This window comes from Drosophila mauritiana, chromosome 3R (genome assembly GCF_004382145.1).
Source record: "Drosophila mauritiana strain mau12 chromosome 3R, ASM438214v1, whole genome shotgun sequence".
Lineage (NCBI taxonomy): Eukaryota > Metazoa > Arthropoda > Insecta > Diptera > Drosophilidae > Drosophila > Drosophila mauritiana.
The window spans coordinates 12,625,978-12,650,555 of NC_046670.1; the positions used below are offsets into that span (position 1 = coordinate 12,625,978).

Genomic DNA, 24,578 nt, shown 5'->3' on the forward strand with positions numbered 1-24,578 from the left:
CAATTGGACGGCAATTAGTCGAGTGCGGTGACCTTTGACCCAGTTCGCCTTATGGCCAACCCATTAGGGGACTGGGCCTACTTTTGACGGATTCAAAAGGAGATTATAATAATGGCAATAATGAGAAGTTGTCGCTCTCCCATTTAAAAGGTCATCAATCATAGGCAGTTAGTTAATTGCGGCAAGTTCTCTTTCTCGTTCCCTTTGCATTTCGCATTTCATTCTTCGCTTTTTTGTGTACAAAGGAGCGGCTGTCTAATGGCCGGGCCAACAAAAAAAATAAGAAAAAACTGAAAAAAACACAAACGTTTAGCGAATAAAATGCCGCAGCAAATTAAAAAAATAAAGCTTGAGCACGCCAACTTTGCTGACCCAAAGTTCAAGTGAAATAAGCCGTGACAAGCGCATTTCGTCCTCTTCTCGCCAAAAAAGGCAAAAAAAAAAAGAAAACCCCAAGGACCCTTGGCGAAAAAGCTTTAAAGGCAAATTGCCTCAAAGTTTTGACTTATTCTTGGAGCACTTCCAGCCAAAAATCGATGTGGAAATAAAAAGAGATGGCTGTGCGACAGGAAAAAAACAAAAATACCCAGCGAGGGCGAATTATGACAGGAAACATTTCAAACGGAAATGAGCCTGCCGGCACTTCCGGCTCAGCGGCAGTTCTATATGGCCAAAATGCAAACATAATTAGCTGACATTTTCACTCATTTTGTGTCGTTTCAATCGCTCTCTTCCGCACTAATGAACAACTCCCCCAGCAGCCAAAAACAGCCAGTCTAGTATCCATCCACTCAACAGTTGTCCACATCTAGCTGTCACTCAGCGCAGGCTTCACTGTCCCAAACCTTTGCAGTTACCCCTAAAAAAAGGCGTCATGAGAACAACCCTCGCAGACGCATCTAGCAAAAATAACTTGAAAATTGCGCAGCATTTATAATCTGTCTTTGATTTATATAACGATTTCCGTTCAAACTACGAGTGAATGCACTTGAAAATAAAAGGCACATCTATTTTATCTATTTTCAAAACAATTTACAATTACAATTTACTTAAAACATGAAATTGACATTGACATATCCTTGACATATAGATTTTAAAGGAAGAATAAATGTTTTTAATTGGTTCTAAAATGGCTGAAATTATGGGAAATCGTTTAGAACTCTTTGAACTTACTGCTTGCCATTTTTTTTCTCAGTGCCTGTGTGTGTATTTGAGATTTGGGCCACCCTTCGCTGGCTGCTGGATGCTTTATATGCTGACTTGACAATAATGGCGCAAACACACATCTCAGCCCGCTGAGAACGTGCCAGTGGCAGTGGAGCTGCTCCTGCTCCACAAAGCTGGCTGCCTGGCTGGGATGGCGAACTTAACTTGGCCCGGGTGAACTGGTCGTGGCAGCACAATGACATGAATTCAATATAATAAATAAAATATAATGCTGTCAATAAAAATAAATAAATATAACATCAACAACAGCAGCAGCAGCCAGTGGCAGCAACAGAAACAGAAACGAAAAGTTTAAGACTTCGCCGGGGGAATTGTAGATTGAAGAGCTTAAATGCTGCGCTCGAAATAGCCACGTAATGTTTGTGTGCTCTGCAGATTTGGCTGCCGAATGGCTGCCATTTACCTTCGGTTCTTGTGGGCGTGGCTGGGGGCTGGGTGGCAAGGATATGTGCTGGAATTTGCCCGCAAAAAAGTAACTGTAATGTTAAATGACGAGGGACCGAGATTCAACTTGAGTTGGGTGTGTGACCATTATCCTGCGCCATTTAGCGGTGTTTATTTTATTAGCCCTTCCTTAAGTGGTTTACAGTGGGTGAAAACAATTACTTAGGAAACCTGAAAAAAAAAATAATAATATAAAACTAGCACTTAAATCGAATCGCACACTTCATTTGATAGACGAAAACAAAACTCTACACATCTCCAGTTATGAAATCGTTTTGTATAAAATAATAATAAATTCAACAGCCAGCTTACTGATCCAATTTGACAGTCATAACTAGTTATTTTCAGCCATGTGGGGAAAACACACAGTTCTGTGAATGGGCCAATCTACAACAAACCGAAAACACTTGAATAAAACATTCCCCAAATTGCAACTCTCGCTGCAATTGCTCGTATCGAAATCGGCCAACCCGAAAGAAAAGTTCACAATTGCCACTTTTCCCGCGCACACACACTCACTCACACACACACACACACACATAGACACACACTTTTCCCGGACAATCGTTTTTCAGCATTTTATGATTTATTTATTCAGCCATGTGTTGGCTTCTCTCCGCCGAACTCTTGTCTATGGAAGTTGTTCCGCAACCGAGTTGGCTGTGCAAACGGAGTTGGTTAAATCCCACAAAATAGCCTGGCTAATAATAATCGATTGACTGATTCTACTACGTACATATATTGAAAATATTAATGGCATGGAATAATCAAAGCCCTGGATTTTAGTATTGCTACCGTTTTGCCTTCGTTCGAGTTGTCAAGTTTTAAGCGATTTGAACGTTCGACTTTGATTCAATTGTCTGTCTCTCGGCCAAAGTGCTAACCCAATTTGGAGTGAAAAAGTAAAAGTTTATTTCATTTTAATTTGTTCTCGTCGTGTGTGTGTGTATGTGAGTGTGTTTTATTAACTTATTGTTGTTTTGCCCTTGCAGGGAAAAAGTTTTTCAAGCAAAAAATAAAGGAAAAAGAGAAGAGAAAAACGAACTAACACTAGCAAAGGACTCTTGTGCACATGTGAGTAAATGCCAGTGAAAATTAAAACAATTAAAGCACACGAAGCACGAACAATTTTCCAAGGAAACTCGCGAGCCATTCGCTGCGGCAACGGTTAATGTAAATTCATTTAAAATTGCTTAGTCCTTGGGGGTGGCATTTTCCAACAAAAACCCAACCAACCACCCACCGTCGCGCCAGGTGAAGTGCCGATAGTGAACTGTTTGCCATCACATCACATCACAGTCTGTGTGCTCATGTGTCTGTGTGTCGCGGCAATTTAATTAGCGAGCGCATAACTTTATGAAATATTCAGAGACTTTCCTTTCCTTTCCCAACGAAATATGCCAACCGCCTGGCGCCTGGTGGGTGTGTGTGTTGGTGTGCCTGGGCAATTATGGGCCACCCAGGACATTCATTAGAGCACCTCATAAAAATCAATTAGCGGCATATTAAACAGGTCACCACCGGACACAAAATCCCCCGGGGTCAAGCTGGCTTGCAGCGTTGATTGCAGCTGCTGAATTGGTTTGCTAGTGCAGCTAGCTTATTTCCAGTTTTAACTTAACTTAAAGTCTAAAAGTGAGCCCGTCAATTTAGATTCTATAATTTGATTGCTAGCATCCGAGTTCTCATGCCGTTATTTGCTCAAAAGGCGGGCTATAGGAACCAGCAATTTATAAGGTTTACAACTCAGCAAATGATGACGCACAAGCCAAAGTTTGTGGGTGGGTGGCGGATCAGGGGGTAAATATGAATGACGAATTACACACTTTAGCTGCCAGGTTGACAGCACCCACTCACTCTCTTACACACACACACGCGCAGAAAAACAGTACAGAATGGCACATTAAATTATGCTGACATGGCATAACGGACAGAGGGTGGGCGGAAAAGCGGGCGGCAAAGTGGGTGGCATGGGCGTGCAGATACGGAAAAAAGGGGGCGGACAAAGTCAGCCGCACAGTTAACGTCAAAACTAACACACGGCCCAGAGACGGAGAAAAGCCAGCCAAATGCTGAAAAGCAAAGTCGACGACGAACGTGAACAAGGACGAAGCGAAAAGAAAAGGAAAGAAAAGACAACAATGACACTTGAGAGAAAAAAGTGAAATCAAAAACAGTTGTCACAAACGCATGGGGAATTAAGAAAACTTGAAGTTCAATCTAGACTAATAGGCTTATTAAGCAAAAAGTCTTGATAAAATCAGTTTTATTTTTGAATTATTGTATTATTTATTCAAAATATATTCTGAAAATCACCTTGTGGCTGTTACTATATATGAATAGCTTCAAAATTAAAATCGATGAAGCGAGCAGAGCTTTTCTTTAAGTGAAAAATGGCGACGACCAAGGGATTCTGGCGAAAGATGCCGTGGGCAAATGAAGCGGACCCTGATGATGATGATGATTCGAGAGTGGCTTGTTAAAATTCCAGCAAAACGGCAGACAAAAAGTCAGCCACCCTCGCACATCCTGTGACCTATGACCCTCCTCCTGTGGAATGTGCTGCTGCTGCGTTGTTGTCAATGCAATAAAATGAAAATGAAATAAAATAGACAAAATGCTGGCAAGCCGGAGAAGGACAGAAGTTTGGTTGGCCAGTACCAAAAATCCATCTCGCCAGGCTCGAGGCCAAATATGGTTGGCAAAAAGTTACCAAAATGACCGAAAACGTAGAGATATATAACGCACTCATATGCCGCACAAGACAAACATGAGCGAAATAAGAGGTTCAGATCTGCAAAATTTGCTGGCAATCAGAGGGGCTTAAATACGAGTTATGCAGTTTACTTAAGTACTTTAATCATAATTTTGTGTAAATATACGCAATATTATGAAACACAAAGTTTGGCTTGAAACACAGATTTGTTTTGGGTTGCCTGGTATTAGGATTACAATGTCTCCTCCACCATCCTTAACATTCCATCCAATATATTTTCTGTCTCACATTCCCATCCACAAAACCACCATCCACCATCCGCCATCCGCCGCTCCTGACGTGCCACATGTGCCCGGGCGAGTCCGGCTAACAAAACTTAAATGCCATTAGCCTTCGTCCTGGCACTCGACACTTGGGTCCTGCTCCTGCCACACAGCGCACACGATTGAAGGGCATCCTGGGGAGGGGGTGGGGGGCTGGAGGCACCGACAGAAGCGTGCCAGGTAACTAATACACACACTCGCAGGCAACTAAGCTACTGAACGTGCCGCAGGGTGGGGCACACTTTTTTTTCGGAAGCCACACAGAAAAATTTAATTTTAAGAAAATAAAGCTATAATGAGATTACATTAAGGAGCAAGCCATAATTGAAATTGTCTCTAGGGAGCTTAATTGGTTTTCCGCTTACAAAAACGCTGTTAGGATATAAAAAATATAATTTAATTTTGTGTTAAAAAAATCTAATATTTACATACTAAGTTTAAACAAGGACAACTTCCCTTAGTTAGTTAGTTAGGTAATTAATAAATTAATAATTCATGAAGTTTTGTACAATTTCTTCCGGTGTAGTGACATCTCCACTTTTTCTCTCTATTTTTGCGTTCGGGGCTGGAAGGCAAGGCAATTGAAATAACTTCTTCCGCTTGCCTGCGCTGCTTCCGCTGCTTGAATATGTCCCCCAAATCAGCCGGCAACACATTCCAACTGCCTCGTCCTTTCCCCCTCTCTCTCTCACTCTCTTCCTCTCGCTCTAGCCTTCTTCCTGCCTCGCTCCCACCTCCCACTCCATGCCACCCATTGCCGCCCATCATCATCGCTTTGAATTGGCTTTGCTCTTGTTGCTCTTTGCCATTTATTTTATTTTCGACTTAAGTGATTTTGCCAGGCGCCTTGGCAACATGTTGCTAGCCACATTTATGAACTCTCTCTCTCTCTCTGTCGTGTTGCGAGAGAAATTTGTCAAATCTGCAGCTGTGTGAGTGGCAAATATCTTCGTGTCTCCTTTTGTTGTTGCTGCTGCTGCCGAGCGGCAATAAAAAACATTTAAGCACGCATCATTTTATTGAGCGCGCTGCTTGAATCTGACATTTCGACGCCGACTGCGACGGCGACTGCGAAAAGTGGGTGGTAGTTGTTGGGTGGCTGTCTGCTCAGTTTTTCCGAGTGTATGTGTATGTGCAAGTGTCGGGGTGAGTGTGCACTTTGTATTAATTTAAATTGCTTTTGGGAATGCCAGCCATGAGTTGTTATAACGCATAACGATGCATTCAAAATGCCAACAAATTAACTGTAAATTGTTTACCAACATTTTAGCCAAGTGGATTTAAATTTCGTACAGCTGCAAATATTTGATTTGGAATTATTTTCACACAGAATTTATGGTATTAGCTTAGTGATTTTTTGAATTATTCGATTTAAAAACAGTCGGTTATTGGATGTTAAAACCACATATTTTACGAATAAGAAATAATTTCGAAGACTAAAGACACTGCTCTTAACTATTTACACGCCTTGACATAAAGCTATTTTTAAATCATATCCACTAAAATACAAAATAAATTTGTTACACAATTTAAAACCATTTAGGTTAAAGAACTCCTGATGCTCTTTGTAGAATTTACTGTTGAAAATAATAATTTCCCATGTACATTTCACACGCTTTTGACTTAACGAATTAAGTTAAATTGTGTCACACTCAAATGTTGTGCCATAAATTTTCAGCAAGCACTTACAAACACAAACGCACGCTCACTGTGACAAATGTACAAGGCTGTGCGACACCGCCCACCACCCACCGGGTGGTTTTTGGCCACCCCCTGAATTCAGCACTTGAAAACGTATGTGCCGCCTAGTTGGATCCTTCCTCCAGCTCTATCTCCCTCTATCCTCGTCGCTCGCTCCGCCCCACTCTTTCGCAATGATTGTGCAACATTTTGTTATGCAAATCACAACGCAGTGCGCCAGGAAATAGGCTACGCCTGACCCACCCAACTCGCCCCAGACCCAACCCACTTCAACTCAACCCAAGTCGGCCGAAGCTGAAGCCAAGGCTTGCCGGAGGGTTAAATAAGTTGAACTGCACTGAGAATTAAATTAAAACGATTTGTACGAATACATATGTACACATATGTACCTTGCTAACTATATGATTCATTAAGCAGTAATCTTATCTGAAAGCCAAACACCTATGATTAATCTAAAATATATTACAAGCCATCTTAGCCATGATAGCAGTTTGTTTCTTAGTCACTGATTTCGATATTTCATCACAAATTATCATTTTTGAGGATCAAACAATTAGTAATAGTTATCAGTAAAAAAAATAAAAAATAAAAGAATAATAATAATGCTAATATCACAGAAAATTCTAAATCTACTAAGTAGTAATAGTTTATAATCTGCTTCGAGAAAACCCAAATTCGAAATAACAAGTAATTTTTTGCAGTGCACATTGCGGCACAGGCAGCAAGTGGCAACGGACTGACGCTGTATTTTATTGCATTACTTTCGGGTCTCTGCTGAGTGGGGGGGGAAGTTCAAAGGTGGGCGGGAGGTCAATGGGAGGGGGGTGGGATGTTCGGTGAAAGTAAGTGGAGGTCCGCTGTAAACGAAGCCTTTTGGCCTTCACGTCGAGGGCGGGCACAAATTACATTACCAGGCGCCAGTTGGCAGGCAGACCGTTAACAAGTTGACGACAAATGTGCAGCTGTTCGAGCTAATCTAAGTTTGCTCTCTCACTTTATCTCCTTTTTTCAGTACTAACTTGTTTAACATTTTGCTTATTTGCAGGCAACGTGGCTCAAATGATGCCCGAAACTGAACGCGACGCACATTTGGAGGCAGCTGAAATGGCCAGTGGCGCCCTGGCGCATAATTACGGTATTGTCAAGGATCAGCAACAGCAACAACAGCAGCAGCAGCAACTGCATCACCTGCAGCAGCAACATCATCATCAACAGCAGCAGCAGCAGCAACACCAGCAGTCCAACTCCGATCTGTACAAGATGGCCTGCAATGGCTACAACTACAGCAGTCCGCTGACCATACCGCCCACCTCGATGACCACGCACATGGTCAGTCCGATCAGCAACAGCAAGGAGAAGCTGGTGAATATGTTGCGCGTGCGTGACAACAACAACATGCCCAGCCCGATCTCCGACAGTCCACCCACCACGTTCCTGCAAAAGCAACTGGAGGCGGTTGTGGCGCCACGGCCGAGTTCAGTGCATCCCCAGCATCAGCAGCCGCAGCAGCAGAGTGCGCAGCTGCAGCAGCAACGGCGTTCGGTCAGCACACCTGCGATTACAACCACACCAGGTCCGCCCACCAATTGGCATGCCCATGTCTATGATCGACTGCCGCCACATCCGACGCCGCACTCCATAGCCGATATCCTGGGCATGTCCTTTGTCAAAAAGGAGCGGCCCGAGGTCGCCTTTGATGCCCAAGGACCGGCCAAGTCGCCGAATAGCATACTGAAACCGTATCAGGATCAGCAGCCCATTCGTAGCTCCTCCATTTCGATGAGCGATGCCAGCGAGGAGGAGAGTGCCGCTGTTGCAGGGGCAACATCTGCCGCAGCAGCAGCAACAGCAGTGGCAGCAACCATCACAGCAGCAAATGTTGCAACTCCGCTCGATCAGCCGCTAAATCTGTGTGTGGCCAAGAAATCCCGCGACAGCAACAACTCACCCATGCCAGCCACCAAACAGAGCCAAATCCTCGGAAAGTCTGCTACCAAGAAGGGTATGTATTGGGCATTACTTGTACACAGAGAAAAAATACTACTATTACCTAAATATTGGTTAAGCTATGATATAACCTACTGCTATTGCCTAGTGTTACTAGTTAGAGGTGCAAAAAGTTAGTACTATATATTTAAAAGCACTTGCTTGTTTGAATTGGATTTAGCTCAAAATCCATAATCAATTTAGGCAATATTTTTTGAAAGTGTTTCTATTTCTGATATGATCTCGTTCCCATCTCTCGCGTATTGGCGCCCAGCCTAGGTAGGATGTGTGCGCCGTGTGGCGACGCTCGACGAGCCTGCCAATTGAGCGGAGCGTGGAGCTCTCAACACGCTTCAGCGAAGCGTACGGCGGGCAACACGGCGTATGCGTGTTCTGCCAACTTAAATGACGCCCAACGGCATCTTCTTGGCCCGCGCTCATCGTTTCGGGCCCTTTTTTTTGGCTGGGCTAATGGCCAGGTCATTAGAATTCACCACACTCCAGTTAACGCGGCTCGTCTGTCAGCCACTCAATTTTCTATGAATTTTATATGCCATTTACAGTTTAATTATGGCTTGAAAACATGAAATATTGAAGCTAAAATATAGCTAATTCTTTTTTAAAAAATTTAATAGTTTAATTGGTTATTTAATACACTTAAATCCTGTCATTTTTTCAATTATTTCAAATTTCATTTTACGCACATATCTAAGCAGAAAATGTTCAGTCAATACAATGTTTGCATATATATATTCAGCCCGTTCTTTTGCGATAATTAATAAACTATTGAAATTGTAATTGGTCAACAAAATGTGCAAAATTTAATTAGATGCACTTTTGGCTCATTGCTTTGTTATTTTTATTTCATATTTGAATCGGAAATGGTTGCCAATTTGAATATGCATTTGCATTGGGTGCATTAAAATGATTTAATTCGAAAGAGGCCAGCGCATTGGCACGAAACTATACGAAAATGCAATTAGCAATTGTGCGGCGGCAGCCGCAATGAAAGCCATACAAAATGGCAAAATCCGTTGGGCAAAAAAACAAGCAAAGTTGAGAACACAATTTGAATAATTTTGCTGCCGCTATTCGCTTGGCGCGTTAATTGCTCAATGTTGTGTGTGTTCCGTTTTTATTGTTATTAAAATCACGTACCAGACTTGGCGAAAACAACAGCCAAACAGCAAACCGATTGAATGACGAACTTCCAGACAAGCGATTGTTTGACATAGTCATCGGTTAATTTTTCGCTTAATTACTTGTTGGCAGCTGCCATAAATGGTAGTGCCGTCAAATCGAGCGGGCCAATAAGTGGAGTTTTCGCTGCCAAGATGGAGTTCGAATTTTTCTTGCTTTTCTTGCCCAGTTGGCCTAACGACATTTAAATGCCCGCCGTCGTCGACTGGGCCTAATGGAAATGACATGGAAATTGCCAATTGGCGTTAAGAGCCATGCTGCTGCTGGCAAATATATAAGCAAACATTTGTGCAAAGTTTTCTTTTCTTTTTTTGCATTTGTTGTTGTTCTGGTTTTATTGTTGTTGCTCTAATTGCACAAGTTGCGGGCTTTTAACGCTTGGCCAGCTTGTTGTTTTTCCGCTTTTGTTTTGCCATTTAGTTTTATTGATTTCGCGCCATTGGGGCGCCCTTAACACTCCACTGCCATCGTCTCTCATTTCCTTTCAGGGGGTTGGTTCGGGTGGCTTGTTCGATAGTGAAAATTGCCAATTGCCAATGGCGACAATGGCACTGATGCCACCCCCGCAACACGCCACACCCCCCACACCACCGCACCGCCTAATTAATCACAGTGTCATGCATATGAGGCCGTCGGGCCCACGCGGCGTATTAGCAATGCGACAAACGACAACGACGACAGAAGCAGCAAACACCCATGTACACCACACACAGCTCAGCGATATCGAACGTTTTGCATTTAACTGTCAATTAGATTTCAATTATGCATTGGTAATTGAAGTTGTCCCGGCAACGTTTCGTTCGTCCGACTCATGCCAGACACGTTTTGGCCCCGTCAAGTCCAAAAGCCGCGGCCGAAAAGCATATGGCATTTATAGCACACTTAACACTTGTTTTCGCCCGATATTCGCAAGGCGGCCATTGGTCAACGAAAGTGGCCAATAAATGCACTGCGAGGGGTAATAGATATATTAAATTAACAACTAGCTGAGTGCAGGCATAGTTCATGATTTAGTCTACAATCTTTTAATATTTAAGAATTATTATATGAATGAGAAATATGTTTCAATGTGTCTGCTTAGTTGTGCCATAAGAAACCTAAGCCACCTAATCCAAGAGTACAAAATCGAAAACAAAAGCAAAAGCTTATGGCAAATGGCAAACAAATGCATAGGGAAAAGAGTGGAAACAAGAAAGGGGAAAACATGCATATAGCAGAGGAATCGAACAATGCATAACAAAAGGCAGTTGGCCCAGTCAATTGCTGTTACATTTGACGGGCTAATTGCAAAAGCGGTTATGAAATGACAGTCAAGAGACCCCATTGAGGTTAAACAGCTGCGATTCGATATAAAAGCCAGGCAAACATGGCCAAGACAATTGAGCACACTCATATCTGGCTAACCGTTTCATTGTATACCTTTGTTCTTCTCCATCACTTTTGCAGAAAGCTCCGGCAAGCCGGCGGCCAAGAAAAAGAAGCTATCGCCAACGGCAGCGTCAACTGTGGCTCTACCACCGGATATCAGTCCAACGGGCAGCAGCGACAGTCTGATGCGGGACAAGCTGATGGCCAACAATAGCAGCTCGCCGGGCAGCAATGTGAATTCGCAGATGCAGAGCAATGCGAACAGCACATTGGAGACCACCGAGGATGACTCCGATTCCGGTTCCACGGATGCGCGGCGAAAGAAGAAGGCACGCACCACGTTCACCGGCCGACAGATCTTCGAGCTGGAGAAGATGTTCGAGAACAAGAAGTATCTCAGCGCCAGCGAGCGCACCGAAATGGCCAAGCTGCTGATGGTCACCGAAACGCAGGTAGGATGACATACTATTACTAATCAAAATATATTAAATATATAAGGACTAAGTCCAAATTGTTCAGAATTAATCCTAGAGTTATTAGATCCTAGAATTCCATGTTAGTATATGATTCCCCAAGGATAGTTTCAACTGGGATTTTTCACAAAATGATGCCATATTTTTATGCAAAATGATTAAAATATTTAATATTTATCCCCCACAATGGTTATCATTGCAAATTGCAGCTAGCGTACATAATGTTTTTGTGGGATTATTCGAATTATTTAGTGTCACAATATTTTGCTGGTCAAATCTAGCTCAAAAAGCACAATCGCAATTGTGGCCATTTAACTAAATTAAACACTTTTTAAAAAACCCCCTCAATAATCCCATAAATGTTTTGTTGTCTGCTTCCGTGCGTATGCTTATAATATTTAATTTGCCTAATTTGCACAATGGAAATGCACACCCAAACATAAAAATTATAATAAAATTCCAAATACAGTAGTCTACAGTAAAAACAGGCCACTGAAACATTATCATTTGTTAATTTTCGAAACTATTTTGTAACTTAATAAGCGCAACTTTCAATAGGATTACTATATTATTATTATTATTATTATTTTTTGATAATGCAATAATTTTAAACATTCACTGCGTTTTGGCTTTAGAACTTTGATGCCAACTGTAGCGATGATAAATAATAACGAGCCAAATTAAAAGCATAATTTGATCAGCATTTTGGCCAAAATAGACATTTTCCGATTCAGATTCAGATTTCGCTGGCCGCATTAGTTTAATCCGCTATTTATTTACCCAACTCGAATCACCCCGGCAGCCATGAAATATATCGTAATTTAATTGAAGAGCATAACAAGAGGAAGCAAGGTGTGATGCTGCTTAATGCCTCAGTAATTATTATGCCAAATTGTATTTCGTTGCACTTGCAGCAGCTGCACGAACATGTGATTTTGTGGAGGATAGAGGGCATATATACATATATTTTCAAGGGGCGAAGGCGAAGGACAAGATTACAATTCGCATGGCAGCCAGAAATGCCTTAAAGCACAAGCAAGCTCACACTCAAGTGCACACAAGCACACACACGCACACACACTGGGTTTGCCTGATTGTGAAATAAATTGAGATTTATTGACTAATTAGAATAAATTAACTTTGCAGCAAGGACATGCCCGGGGCCCAACTGCTGTCAGCCAATTAAGAGCAACAACAAAATTTATGAACAAACACACACACCCACACGATTGCCATCTGTGTGCTTGGCTCTTTAAGAGGCGCTAAATTAATCAAAACTTTAATGCCATTCTCCTGAACCCTTTTGCGGTTTCTGTCCCAAACAGCATACTCGTATTTGGCCAACCGCTCAAGTCGTTTGTTATCTGCACTTGCAGTTGACAGTGCTCAGTTTAAATACCGAAAGTTTAACCACGGCTTTAAGGCATCATCTCACTTAATGCAAATGTTGTGTCCTTAATTTTTGAATCGCTTTAATTAAGCATTTAGGGCTCAGCTTAGGAAAAGTATTTCGGCAAACGCTCCAATTAACGCAAATAGGCATATATTTGTACCATAATATCCCTTAAATATATCCTGCTACATTCCTTCTCCTCGTCAATCCCAACAAAGCTGTCAAAACTTGGGCCTGTCAATGCAAACCCGATTTGCATTAATAATCTCAAGTTACGCATACGCCGTGTGGGAGCTCAAATGCCATAAGACTAATTGGCTGCCATGGCAAAAGACCCAGTCAGATAAACACACACACACACACACAGGGCAAAGAGAAAATGAGGAATGTATAGATGTAGATGTAGATGGAAACCAAGCAAATTGGCCATGGCAACAACAAGGATATGGCAACGGAGTCACATTGAAATGCTTGCTTAATTAAATTACATTCTCCATCAAGTCAATTAATTACAAGTTGATATACACATATAAACACTAAGGATTCTGCAACGTGTGCGTGTGTACACTGTGCAAAATTATAGATGACCAAATAGCTAAATGCCTTGCTTCATCCCATTTGGTATATATTTTCGGTCAGTGCTTTATGTTTGATGTCCAACTGTCTATGTGAGCCAAAATGTTATGCATGTCGACATGTTCAAGTGTTTTGTCTACGTTATTAATATTATAAGCTCGCTCCAGTCATTTATCATCCTGGCAAAGGACACGTCTGTCAGTGTGTGTGTGTGTGCGTGAGAAACCGACGTCAATTCAAGTGCAATGCACAGATTTCCACGCTCAGAATGTTGTGTTTATATATAAAACACGGTCAGGGCACATAAACATGTATGTGTTAATCACAGCAATAATATCAGCAAATTAACTGCAGGACACGGGCTTCTGTGTGTGTGTGTGTATCTGTGTGTTAGGTATCCTGTGTGCGCGCGTTTGTATGTGTGTTGTGTATGTGGGTATCCTGCTGTGGCCGGACATTAAGCCTTTTGGCCATTTGCATTGGCACTTGCCAATTTTCCCATCGACCCACCGCCACTCACACTGGATCAGGTTTTGCAGCGAGAGATTTGCGTTAATTGGAATCAAATTACCAACTCCTCCCGTAATTGCCAACCAGTTCAATTGCAGTTTAAAACTTATAATTATACGTTGGATAATCGGATCAAGGTTTTCCCGATTTCCTTCGGCATTTATTTTCCAAGTAATTTTTGAGCAGAGCGTCGAGTTAAGTACTTAATACTTGCGCTTTTTCATGGCATTTTTATTGGTACTTGATTCTATGACAATATTCGTATCCGTAGCACCGTAATTTATTTTATAGAATCAACTAAAATGTATTATATTTATAAAGGACATAAAACTTCGCAGTCAAACATAAAACAAATGAAAAGCCAGAGACAAAGTGAGAGTCATAAAATTGGCTTTAAATAGACCTACACATCGGCCATAATGTGGTTCTCATATGGCTTGCCCTCTGGGCTCTTGGAGATGGGGATGTGGATGTGGATGAGATGAGTTGAATTGAGGTGGCTGCCATTGGCACCGCCACATCGGTGCAACTCGCTCCACGTTGTGTGCCGCATCCAGCGAGCAGCACTCGTGTCTGCATCGTCTGTCATCAACAAACTGTAAAATAGCCTTAAGCCAGATAAAAATCAATTAATTACGCGTAGATGCGGCTGTCCCAACTGCAACCGCTGCACCACCACCACCAGCACCACCCCCTGCGGCACACGCACACAGCGACACACTCACCCACACTGATGCAAACTGACAACATTGTAATTGTGTTGCGATTACCAAACGAACGTCACGCGCCAAACGCAGCAAATTACATTTGCATATTAGTGCCAGGGGCGGGGAAATGGGGGGATTGGAGTGGTGCTCTGAAATGTGGAGCCTGGGGGTGGTGCAGTGGGTGGTTCTGGGGGTTGGTGCGCCATAATGCCGCAGTGGTAGCATAGGGGCGTGTGCTGCCAACTGTTCGCTTGCGGTCTGCACTGCAACTGTCTCGACAATTTGCATTAGGCATTTCATTTTAAATGTTTGCCATCGCTCGCTCATAAACCCGAATGATTCTGATTGCAGCTAGAGATTAATGCAAAGGGATGGTATATTAGGCCAATCGAACGGGTTAATAGCACGAATAATGCCAAAAGTTCATTAAACAACACGCCTAATACTCAGTATTTCACAATTAAAACTTAATTTATGTATTTTATAAGCACTCTCTTAACACGACTTGATTAAACTGCAAACTCCTGTGCATTTAGATACTCTGTAGTTTTGACCTCTGATTTGGGCCAACTATCTGCATGTGCCCATTTGTTTGTATTTATATGGTCAATTGCATGGTCGTTGGATGGCCCTAGCGATTGTGGGCCAGAACACAAGCGGCAGTTTCACTGGCAGTTGGCCAAATGACAAATGCGATAATTAAATTAAACTGCTGCCACAAGCAGCACAAACAAATCAAATGGCAATTCATCTTTGAGGGCACCACATAATGGTGACCCAACTAGGAGCAGTATCGGGGCTTATTTACATTCGCAGTCTGTTTGTGGCACTGCAAAAAAGGCTAAAAAAATATGCGGCATTAAATTAAATTCGCATGTGTGTGCGATGTAAACAAGGACTTCATATTGCCTTCGTCCTTTATTATTGTTAATATTGCCAGTGATATCAATCAGTTGCAGCAGCGAAAGGATTTCTGAATGCAATACACAGATAATTCTGTCATTTGCAAATTATGTAACAAATGGCTGGCAATCGAATAAATTTAAAACAAGTTCGAAAAAATAGTTTCTTAAAAGATTGGCTGTGTGTTTTAATAAAGTGGCTATTTATTGCCTTGAGTAAATGCACATGGAACACCACTTATTTTATTGGCATCAGTCCATTAAGGAATAAACGACATTTTCGAAGTATCAGAAAATGGATTTGACTTATGGCAAACCTACTTAACGCCCAATAAATTTGAGTTTTAATCCAATTAAAGATCAAATCGTTCGTTGCAAATCACTAAAAGGCGCACTCAACACTCTTGCAGCTGTGTAATGAATGCCTTTGGCTAATTAATTAACTAATTAAAGCTAATTTACATTTTATTAGTCGGCAATTATTTAATCAATTCATGAATAATTTAATGCACACAAGCGCACAACTGCCGCAAAATGTGCAAACAAATATTACGCATACGCCACGTAGGCTTTCAACGATTTAAACGAAAACGAAATCATTTTAAGCAATGCAAACAGCAGCGCTTATTTTTTTTACTAATTAATAAATAAATATTTCGCAAATTGATATATTTATTATTATTTTGTTTGCTCTCGACCCTCACATTTAATTACGGTCCAAAGTGGCTAGCATAAACTAGCACAATGGTCACCACAAAGTGTCAAAGTGTGTGCATGAGTGCATAATTCAAAACAATAAAAGCAATTTGCAGTTATTAGTATTATTCGGCACCACAACTTAATTAAATTGTTACGCATACGCCCCAGATGACACCGCAAAAAAGGGTTTTGTTCCCAATGGGATTTTAGCAGCAGCATTTAAGAGGTATTACAGCTTAAAAAATTCTGTGCATTAGCTAATTAATGGTATTTTAAACGGGTATTGCTATTTTCATATTCTGTTTCTATAAACTTTCAAAAATCCAAGTTGAAAAGTCTTAAAATAAAACCTCTTATTTTTTGAGTATAACTTTAAGCAAACTGGTTGGCATAGAATTTGCATAAGCACTCGACTTAATGGCTGGCCACTTGAGTTTTTTTCTAGCCCGTTCAAATATAAAAAGCCGACAGCATCTGCCTCGATTGGCGACGAGCAAAACTGTTTGAAAATAAACAGAGGGCGTGGCTCCGTCGGCAGATCTTTCAGATAGCTCGTCCCGTCTCTGTCGATCGCTAGCGCAAGTCGACTATAGAAATCAACTATCTCTGTCGGATGTACGATCGCTATCGTCGGCTCTTTGTGGGCGTTGCTGAGTTTCAAAATTTTGACATGGCTATTTTTTATTTTGGCCAAACTGCTGCCAGAACTAAGCACTTGGCAATTAGCGAGTCAACAGCGAGTTGACAGCTCTTTCTTTTGATAAAATATGAACAATTAACTTTGAGCGGCCAGTAAGTAATTAATGAGCACTTTATGCAGCAGGAAACTGGCCAAAACACAAGCCAGCTAACTTGAGTGGGCGGTCAAAGCTAAGCGAAAAAGAAAACATGGCAACAAACCGGAGGCCAAAAACATTTTAGACAATCCAACACAATAAGCCAATTAAAAGTCAAGAGGGCGAAGTTGGCCAAAACTTCTGTCAAAGCGGCAGGAAAAACTAAAGGCAAAATAAAAAATGAAAAAAACAATTTAGTACCTGTTTTTCGTGCAACTAATAAGCATAATTTATGCTGCTTTCTGCCACTTTTGACTGCCGAGCTGACATAAAATTCTAAAACCGCAAAGCAAATCAAATAAAAACTAAAAATACAAATTAAAATGAAACGAAAACACGAAACGAAACGAAAAATCATCAACTAAATTGCTTCTCTAGCTCTTTGCTTTATTTTCCGCTGCATTTTGTTGATTTATGTTCGGGCTTTCTATGCACACACTTTGGCTTTCAATTTGTGGCCAGAACAGATTTTATTTTAGACGAATTTACCAGAAATGCCAGTACGAAATTACATTTTGATCCCGCATAAGGGGCTAGACAATTTCTGCAATGCCAATTTGCATCGCTAAATTTTTTAATTTCACACATCGCTTCAAATGGGTCTTCTTTGGCTTGGGGTCACTAATATCTTTCATTTAAGTTGAATTATTTCGTATCTACTAATTGCGTACGTTCTACAACGGATTCACCGGCAGTTGCATTGCGAATTTAGATTTATGGCATTCCATGCCAAATAACCATCATCTTTTGATTGCATTTAGCATGTGTAATAATGATGTTGCATAAATTCCACCTCCAGCTCCTTTGAAACATTAAATGCACTCGCTTACCAAAACTCGAATGCGGATACGGATGCGAATGCGGATGTGAAAGGGGCGAGGGCGTGGACTCCATTGGATATCCGGTGATAATAGCATTGTTGCGTTGTTACACGTAGGCTGGCTTCAGTTTGCATTTGTGCCTTAATTAATAAGCAACGAATTTAAAGCAAATGCTCTTATATCGATATCCCAGGACAGCATGCGTCCAAAACGGAGATGCTGACCAGCATGTTAGCTAGTCACTGTGATTAATTTATAAATTAAGTCCATTCCATATCCAAATAATTCAATATCAATATCAATTTTTTCGTGCAAAAGAAATCGGAAATATAAACAAATAATTTAATTAGTAAACCCAATGAATAGATTTTTAGTCCAACTAGTTTAAGTACTTAATATTAAGTAGCTAACTCTCCAAATTCACAGTGACGAATTCAGTGAATTCTGCCAGCACAGCAGAAAATTGAAACCCCCCGAAATTTGCTGTTAACATTTCGGAATGTTTCGAATTTCCAAATTGGGGCGCATATAAGTGGGCGTATTTGTGTGGGCGAAACATAATCCGAAATGACAGGCAATGCAGTGATTATGTTATTAATTAGTAATGGCAATGCATTGCGCATATTTGCACGGAGCAGAGTGTTTCGTTACACGACTGGAATCGTCGACGTCGGCGGGGGAATCGAAGGTGCTTTGCAATATTTGCCAGCCATACTCGCCTTGTTTACATTTGATTTAGGGTTCTGCGGGTGCATAATTACAGATTAAGTTCAACAATGTTCCAGAACGTGTGAGTTATGGCTTTCCTTTCCTGTTTTTCCATCACCTACGGCAATATGCCGCATTCCGCGCCCACAGGGGCAATTATCATAATTTTTTCAACACCACAAAACAAACAAACAAACGAACCAGAATATATATGCTAAATTACACATTAAAACATTATTTGTAAAAAGGGAGCTCGGAAAATTGTTGAATTTTTCTTGGCACGCCCGAGAACTATGTGCAGCAGCCATCATTACTTAGTAGCTCTTTTCTGCCCATATTCCCTCCATCCCCATTCCCACCATTTCCCATTCCGGCAGCCAAAAACACTTGGCCATCCTAATTTGGCCGCTCATTGTTGGGCCAGACATAATTTCCTTCGTTTATTTTCGAAAAGTGCGCGGCGAATGTGAAAATTAATTATACTAAGCACACGCATAGACGACGGGAAAAACGAAAATGAGTGAGGTCGGAAAAGGGGGCGGGGCAGGGGCTTGAATGGCAGGGAGGTTAACAGCATGGGTTATGGGCCAAAGAAAATTGCGGACCCGACCAGACTGACTAGCCGACTATTTAAGGATTGGTGCGACTCTCTGATCTTCTGGCGTTGATTGAAATACATGTGTTGGACCAACAAAATAGCTGAGTCGCATCTGTCATAAACCTATTTAAGTGGCAAATACCCCTACACTGTCAGAAATGATGGTATACAAATTAAAATACAATCAGTAGATAGATATCATAGTTTTCGTATGAATGAATGAATATTATTTAGTGCGAATTCCTGCTTAATTTATCCCATAAAAAATATAGTAAATCACAAAGCACACGAGAAATGAAGATGAAAATTCCCGGGAAATATTTGATCGATTTCGTGTGTTTTTCCGAGTGACTCTAGTTTGCCTTTGGGGCTATTTATGAGCTCTGTTTCTGTCATTTTCGCCACACACGCTCACACAGACACACTTAAATGTCAATAAATCATATAGGAGCGGTTCGAAGGAAAAGCGAGGGGCGCTTGACGAGATTTGAAGTATTTATAGAATGATTTCCACATCGCTCTCGCCTTAATGAGGTTTAGTGCCCAGATCAAAACACAACAAACAAGGCAGTTTATTGACGATGCGCAATCGATTCGAGCCAAAAGCGGGGAAAATTTAAGGTGCTACATAAATTATTAATGAAGATTTATGCAATATTTACCAAATCGCATCGCGCCCCAAACATTAATAATCCGAAGAAGCCGAAATCAATTAGATCATCGCACATGAAAATATTCAACAATTAAATACGACGATGATGAGATGATGGCCCGTATTCGAAAAGGCCATAAAAATAAAGCCATTTAGGTGAAAGGAAGGAATCCACTTTGGCTCTGGCCATTAAGAGTGCGGCTAAGGTAAACACGGGAAATGCTTTATTGTTTATGAACGTATGAATGTATCTAATGAACTATTTCGGGGGTGGCACGCGGTATGAGTAATGCCCAATTGTTAGGGGCAAAAAAAAATAATAGTGAGGAAAACTCACTCATAATCCATCTTCATCCGTAAAATAAACAATTTCGCATGGGCATCAATCCATCGGCGGGTATATAGCAATTCAAATTGCCATTCTATGGTGTGCGAGAGTATATTCGGAAATATTTGGCAATCAATTAATTGATTTTCGATACGAAAATTTACGGCATTTGTTTGTGCGCCGCGTACTTGGGCCATTTCCTCTTTAAAATTTTTTATACTTTTCGAAATGGGTAATTTCGTGGCGTTTTCATGTTAATTTCATAATTTTTTCCGCCACTGCGGCGAAATGATCATGTCATATGGACCACGGACTACTACAGGCGCATCTATCTTTAAGGTTTGTATCTCTATCCGAATGGAAGTGTGTGTATCTGCAGACATGCCGCTGAAATACTAATTATGTGCGCGATTTAAATAGATTTTTCATTTATTTAGCTGGCCCATCATTTCTGGATGAAATGGAAATGAAAACGAAAATGAGAGGCAAATGTTTTATGTTGCGCCATTGCGCTCGGCAGAAAACCGAAGGGGGAAAATTGGGAAAAACAGCAAGGGGGAGGGGGGGTTTCGATTTTTGCCTTTTGACGTGCGCCTGTCATTTCATCATTGCGCTCGTTTGGAGTCTGAGGAAAAATGAGCACCGACTGACTGACGGGGCGGAAGTGTTGCGAGTATATTCAAATAATTTCGAACGGTAGGATACACAGCTCTCGAGTTATTTGTTATGCGCCCACTAATAAGGCCAAATGGGGCATAAACATTCGTAATTATGCGGCTGTGAACTGGCTTTTTGGCTCAGCCATTTTGGGTTCGCATTTTCGAACGGCATTTCATTTATTAACCTGGAAACACATTTTATTAATATCGCCATAGCAGCCTTTAATCTCGGTTTTAATACTTACATATTTATTGCTGATTTAAAAAAAAAATATTGTAATTCGTTTTTCCGCTGCAACGAGTTTCATTTAATCGGAACTTGTAATTAAAAAATTATGTATTGTTATACAGAAAAAATTTACAACTTTACGAATTCTTCAGGCACAAGGTGTTGCCATTTGAAAAGAAAGCATCCCAATACCCGTTAACTAACCCAATCCATGTTTTACTGTTTTTGCAGGTGAAGATCTGGTTCCAAAACCGGCGCACCAAGTGGAAGAAGCAGGACAATGTCACGAATAACGAGGCGGCGGAGCACAAATCCTCGAATGCGAAGCCAGGAGCAACAGGCACCGCAACAACAACGCCAAGTGGAGAGCCGACCGAAAAGAGATCCAGCAATGCGACTTCACCCACTGTTGGCAACGCCGCCCCCATTGCGGAGATCAAGAAATCTCCAAAGTCTCCAAATCGCGGCAGTAACAATAACAACAACAATACGTTAAACAACAATGTTAATAACAGCGAGGGAAAAGTGCCCGCCAAACAGAGTACCACCAAGATTAAAAAACAGTTGAATGCGCTGCTGGAAAAGACAGTTAAAACGGCTAATCAAGCACATCGAAGTGCAGAATTGGAGAGCAGCGATCAGAAGCCCGCAGTCGAAAAAAGGCCAAATAATAGTAATGAAAATCAACTGCTACACCAGCGCTTGCATCAACATGCCATACCTTTAACTGTAGAACCAGCCGCTCCACTCGAACAAACCGAGAAATTGGACATAAAACGAGAGGAGTCTCCGCAGCACCGGGAACTGCAGTTAAGTCTCCAAAGGGCGGCAATTCAAAATGGCCAGCTAACGGAAATGGATTTTGAAAGCAAATTGGCCGCCAGTAAAATATCCATTGCCTTGGCCATGGCCAATAAACAAATGCAGCCGGAAAAGATGGTCAAAACCGAAAGTTCCTCATCGGAGGGCGAAGGCGAGGGAGACGGCGAGGAAGAGGAGGAGGAGGAGGAGGTGTCCTCCAGCGAGCATGGCGATTCCATAGAAGCCCACGATTCCCAGGATCAGGATGTCGCCATGCGGGAGATTTAAACAGAAGAAAACACAGTCAAATTAACTTGTGCCAAAAAGTCGAATATTGCTCATCCACAAAGAGGATTAACTATCCCAATATACAAAAGAAAAAAAAGAAAACTAAACAGAAAGAAAACCCCCATAGTTGTATTACTTAATTGTAATTTAATTGTCGCGTAATCCGTTCACCTTTAGGCTTGTATTTTATTTATTTAATATACTTAAACGCTAAGGCTAGGCTTTTGTAAATGTCGCATTTAAATGTCCGCGTAAACTATGGCAAATTGTAATCTGAACTTTTGAGAATTTCATGTGATAATGTATACGAGGCGATTACAAAATTGATTTTACTACTTGAACTATGAACTATACTGTATGTAGGCCTGTAAGCTCTGCTACCCTGTAAATTGCAATTGAATGAAACATATTTATTGAGTGTTTGTACAAAAAAGGAATTAAGGCAACAAATAAGAAGATTAAGCCCGGAAAATGGCTTAAACTCTGGTTAAATTTATCGGAACTTTACATTTATTTAAGAAAAGTTAAAACAAGTCATTCAGTTCATCAGAAAACCTTTTGTTCGTTAAAATAAATAAATTTCCTAAATTTGTTTTTAAATATTTTAATGCTACCTAAACCTGAATGGCAACTAAGTTAATTTAAATTATTAAACCCTAAACTATTCCGCTGAATTTAACAGGAGTATAAGACAATTGTATGGCTGATTGAACGCTCCGCCGTTACACATTTTAAATTCAACAAATTAAACGATAACAAAATAAACAGAATAAATTCAATCAATCACAGTCGACGCATTTTGGCGGGTGGGCTGGTAACAGATGGCTCTGGAACATTCACCACACCATCTGCGGTGATAAGGAACTCGGCGAAATCATTGGGGGTCTCTGGTGAGTAAAGTATCTCCAGTTTGCGCACCGTTATCAGTTGATCACCCATGCGATGCTGCTTGGGCACCCGGGAAACACGCAGTCTAGTGCGTCCTAGGTGCGCCCACTGCAATCCCAAGCAGGGAATCTCATCCTGGCCGTCCCTGGTGGCCACCTGATTCACACAGACCACGGCACAGTTGTACTTATCCGCGTAGCTGAGCAGAGCGTCTGCCAGTCGACGCATATGTCGAGCTCGTTCCAGATAATCATTATACAGCCGGAAAATGGCGGCCACAGAATCAATGATGATCAGGCCAATGCCATGTTGTTGCATCAGTCGCGGGATGCGGTTTATAACGCACGCCAGGAGAGGTTCCTTTGGATTAATATTAAATATGCATATGGCTACAAATTGCTAGTTTGTGAACTCACCGCCTCAATGTGATTTTCCACAAAGATGTTTCCCAGAAAGTTGAGCTCCATTTGGGGATGCCTCTTCTCGCAGGCTTTGCTCATCTGCAGCAATCTTCTCGCCGGAAAGGAACTCTCCGTGCATATGTAGGCCACGCCTTTGCCCAAGCCGCCCAACTCACGGGGTAGCTGGACACATAAGCATAGCTGCAGGAGCAACTGCGTCTTGCCCACGCCGGCAGCTCCACAGAGCTCGGTGATTCCACGAGTGACCACTCCCCCGCCCGTGCAGCGATCTAAAGCGGAACATCCGAACGACACCCGGGACCATCTAACATTGACAAGCGGCTTGAAGAGGGAATCCGCTGTAATACAAATTAGTAAACTATTGGCATTCACACAGGCTACTTATAAATTAGTCTAAGAATCACCTGACTGGGGCATCTCTGCCAGCCACTTGGCCGCCGCATCCTTGAGCACCCTTACATCATCCGGAGTGCATTTTCGCACGATTGTGTGCAGCGATTGCTGGCGGGTGTCCAGGAATCGCACCTTGGGGGTTGTCAGCACCTCCTCCGGTGCGAGAACATTAACTGGAGCAAAGGAAGTTAGTTGGCTCTTGAATAAAGTTGTGGAAACCCCAAAACTCTTACCCTGCTCCGCGATTTCCCTGATATGCTTGGGCAACTGATCCAGAAAGTTTGTCATCGCGATGCGATGGCATGTCCTCGATGGTATTGCGTGATATAATGGTCCCCCAAACACGAAAGGTGTCTCAACACCTCCGGAATTGGAAGTATTCCGGGGGATTATTGACCAAACAGCCGAGCCATGCGACGACTAGCTAGCGAATTGAAAGTGTACCATAAATAAACGCCGGTTGAAATCAGCTGTTGGCGCCAATATCTAAAGTGGGACAATCAGCTGGTGACTACAGTGAGCATCCAATAAGGTAAACTATCAATTGTTGTTCATCAAAATAGTTTTAATATAAAGTTTACTCCTATATTAGGAAAATTATTGATCAATTTGCAAAAATAATTTTATGTACTTCCTAGTGAAATTTGGAGCTCAAATCCTCTCAATCCTATCCAAACACTATGCTAATATAAATATATTTCCAGTAAACACCACTCAATCACAAACACCA

The 24,578-nt window shown here is 41.6% G+C and overlaps 2 protein-coding genes across 4 annotated transcripts in view; one reads left to right on the forward strand and one right to left on the reverse strand.

The window, feature by feature from the left end:
* Positions 1-22,928, forward strand: part of LOC117145971 (homeobox protein abdominal-B) — a 42,679-nt gene extending 19,751 nt beyond the window's left edge. For 2 of the 3 annotated variants that reach the window (XM_033311876.1, XM_033311874.1), the window contains exons 2-4: positions 7,457-8,413; positions 11,044-11,417; positions 21,288-22,928. In XM_033311876.1, coding sequence (XP_033167767.1) covers positions 7,471-8,413; positions 11,044-11,417; positions 21,288-22,145 — 2,175 coding nt within the window. In that variant the 5' untranslated portion in view covers positions 7,457-7,470 and the 3' untranslated portion in view covers positions 22,146-22,928. Of the gene's footprint in view, positions 1-2,663; positions 2,746-7,456; positions 8,414-11,043; positions 11,418-21,287 lie in introns of all 3 variants that reach the window. The other variant, XM_033311875.1, reaches the window with a different exon arrangement.
* Positions 22,913-24,500, reverse strand: LOC117145972 (DNA repair protein XRCC3). Its single transcript, XM_033311877.1, has 4 exons — positions 24,082-24,500; positions 23,860-24,021; positions 23,450-23,793; positions 22,913-23,393 (listed from the first exon to the last, which is right to left on the reverse strand). The coding sequence occupies exons 1-4, from the start codon at positions 24,134-24,136 to the stop codon at positions 22,929-22,931; spliced, it is 1,026 nt and encodes a 341-aa protein (XP_033167768.1). The 5' UTR covers positions 24,137-24,500; the 3' UTR covers positions 22,913-22,928.
* Between the last annotated feature and the right edge of the window lie 78 nt (positions 24,501-24,578).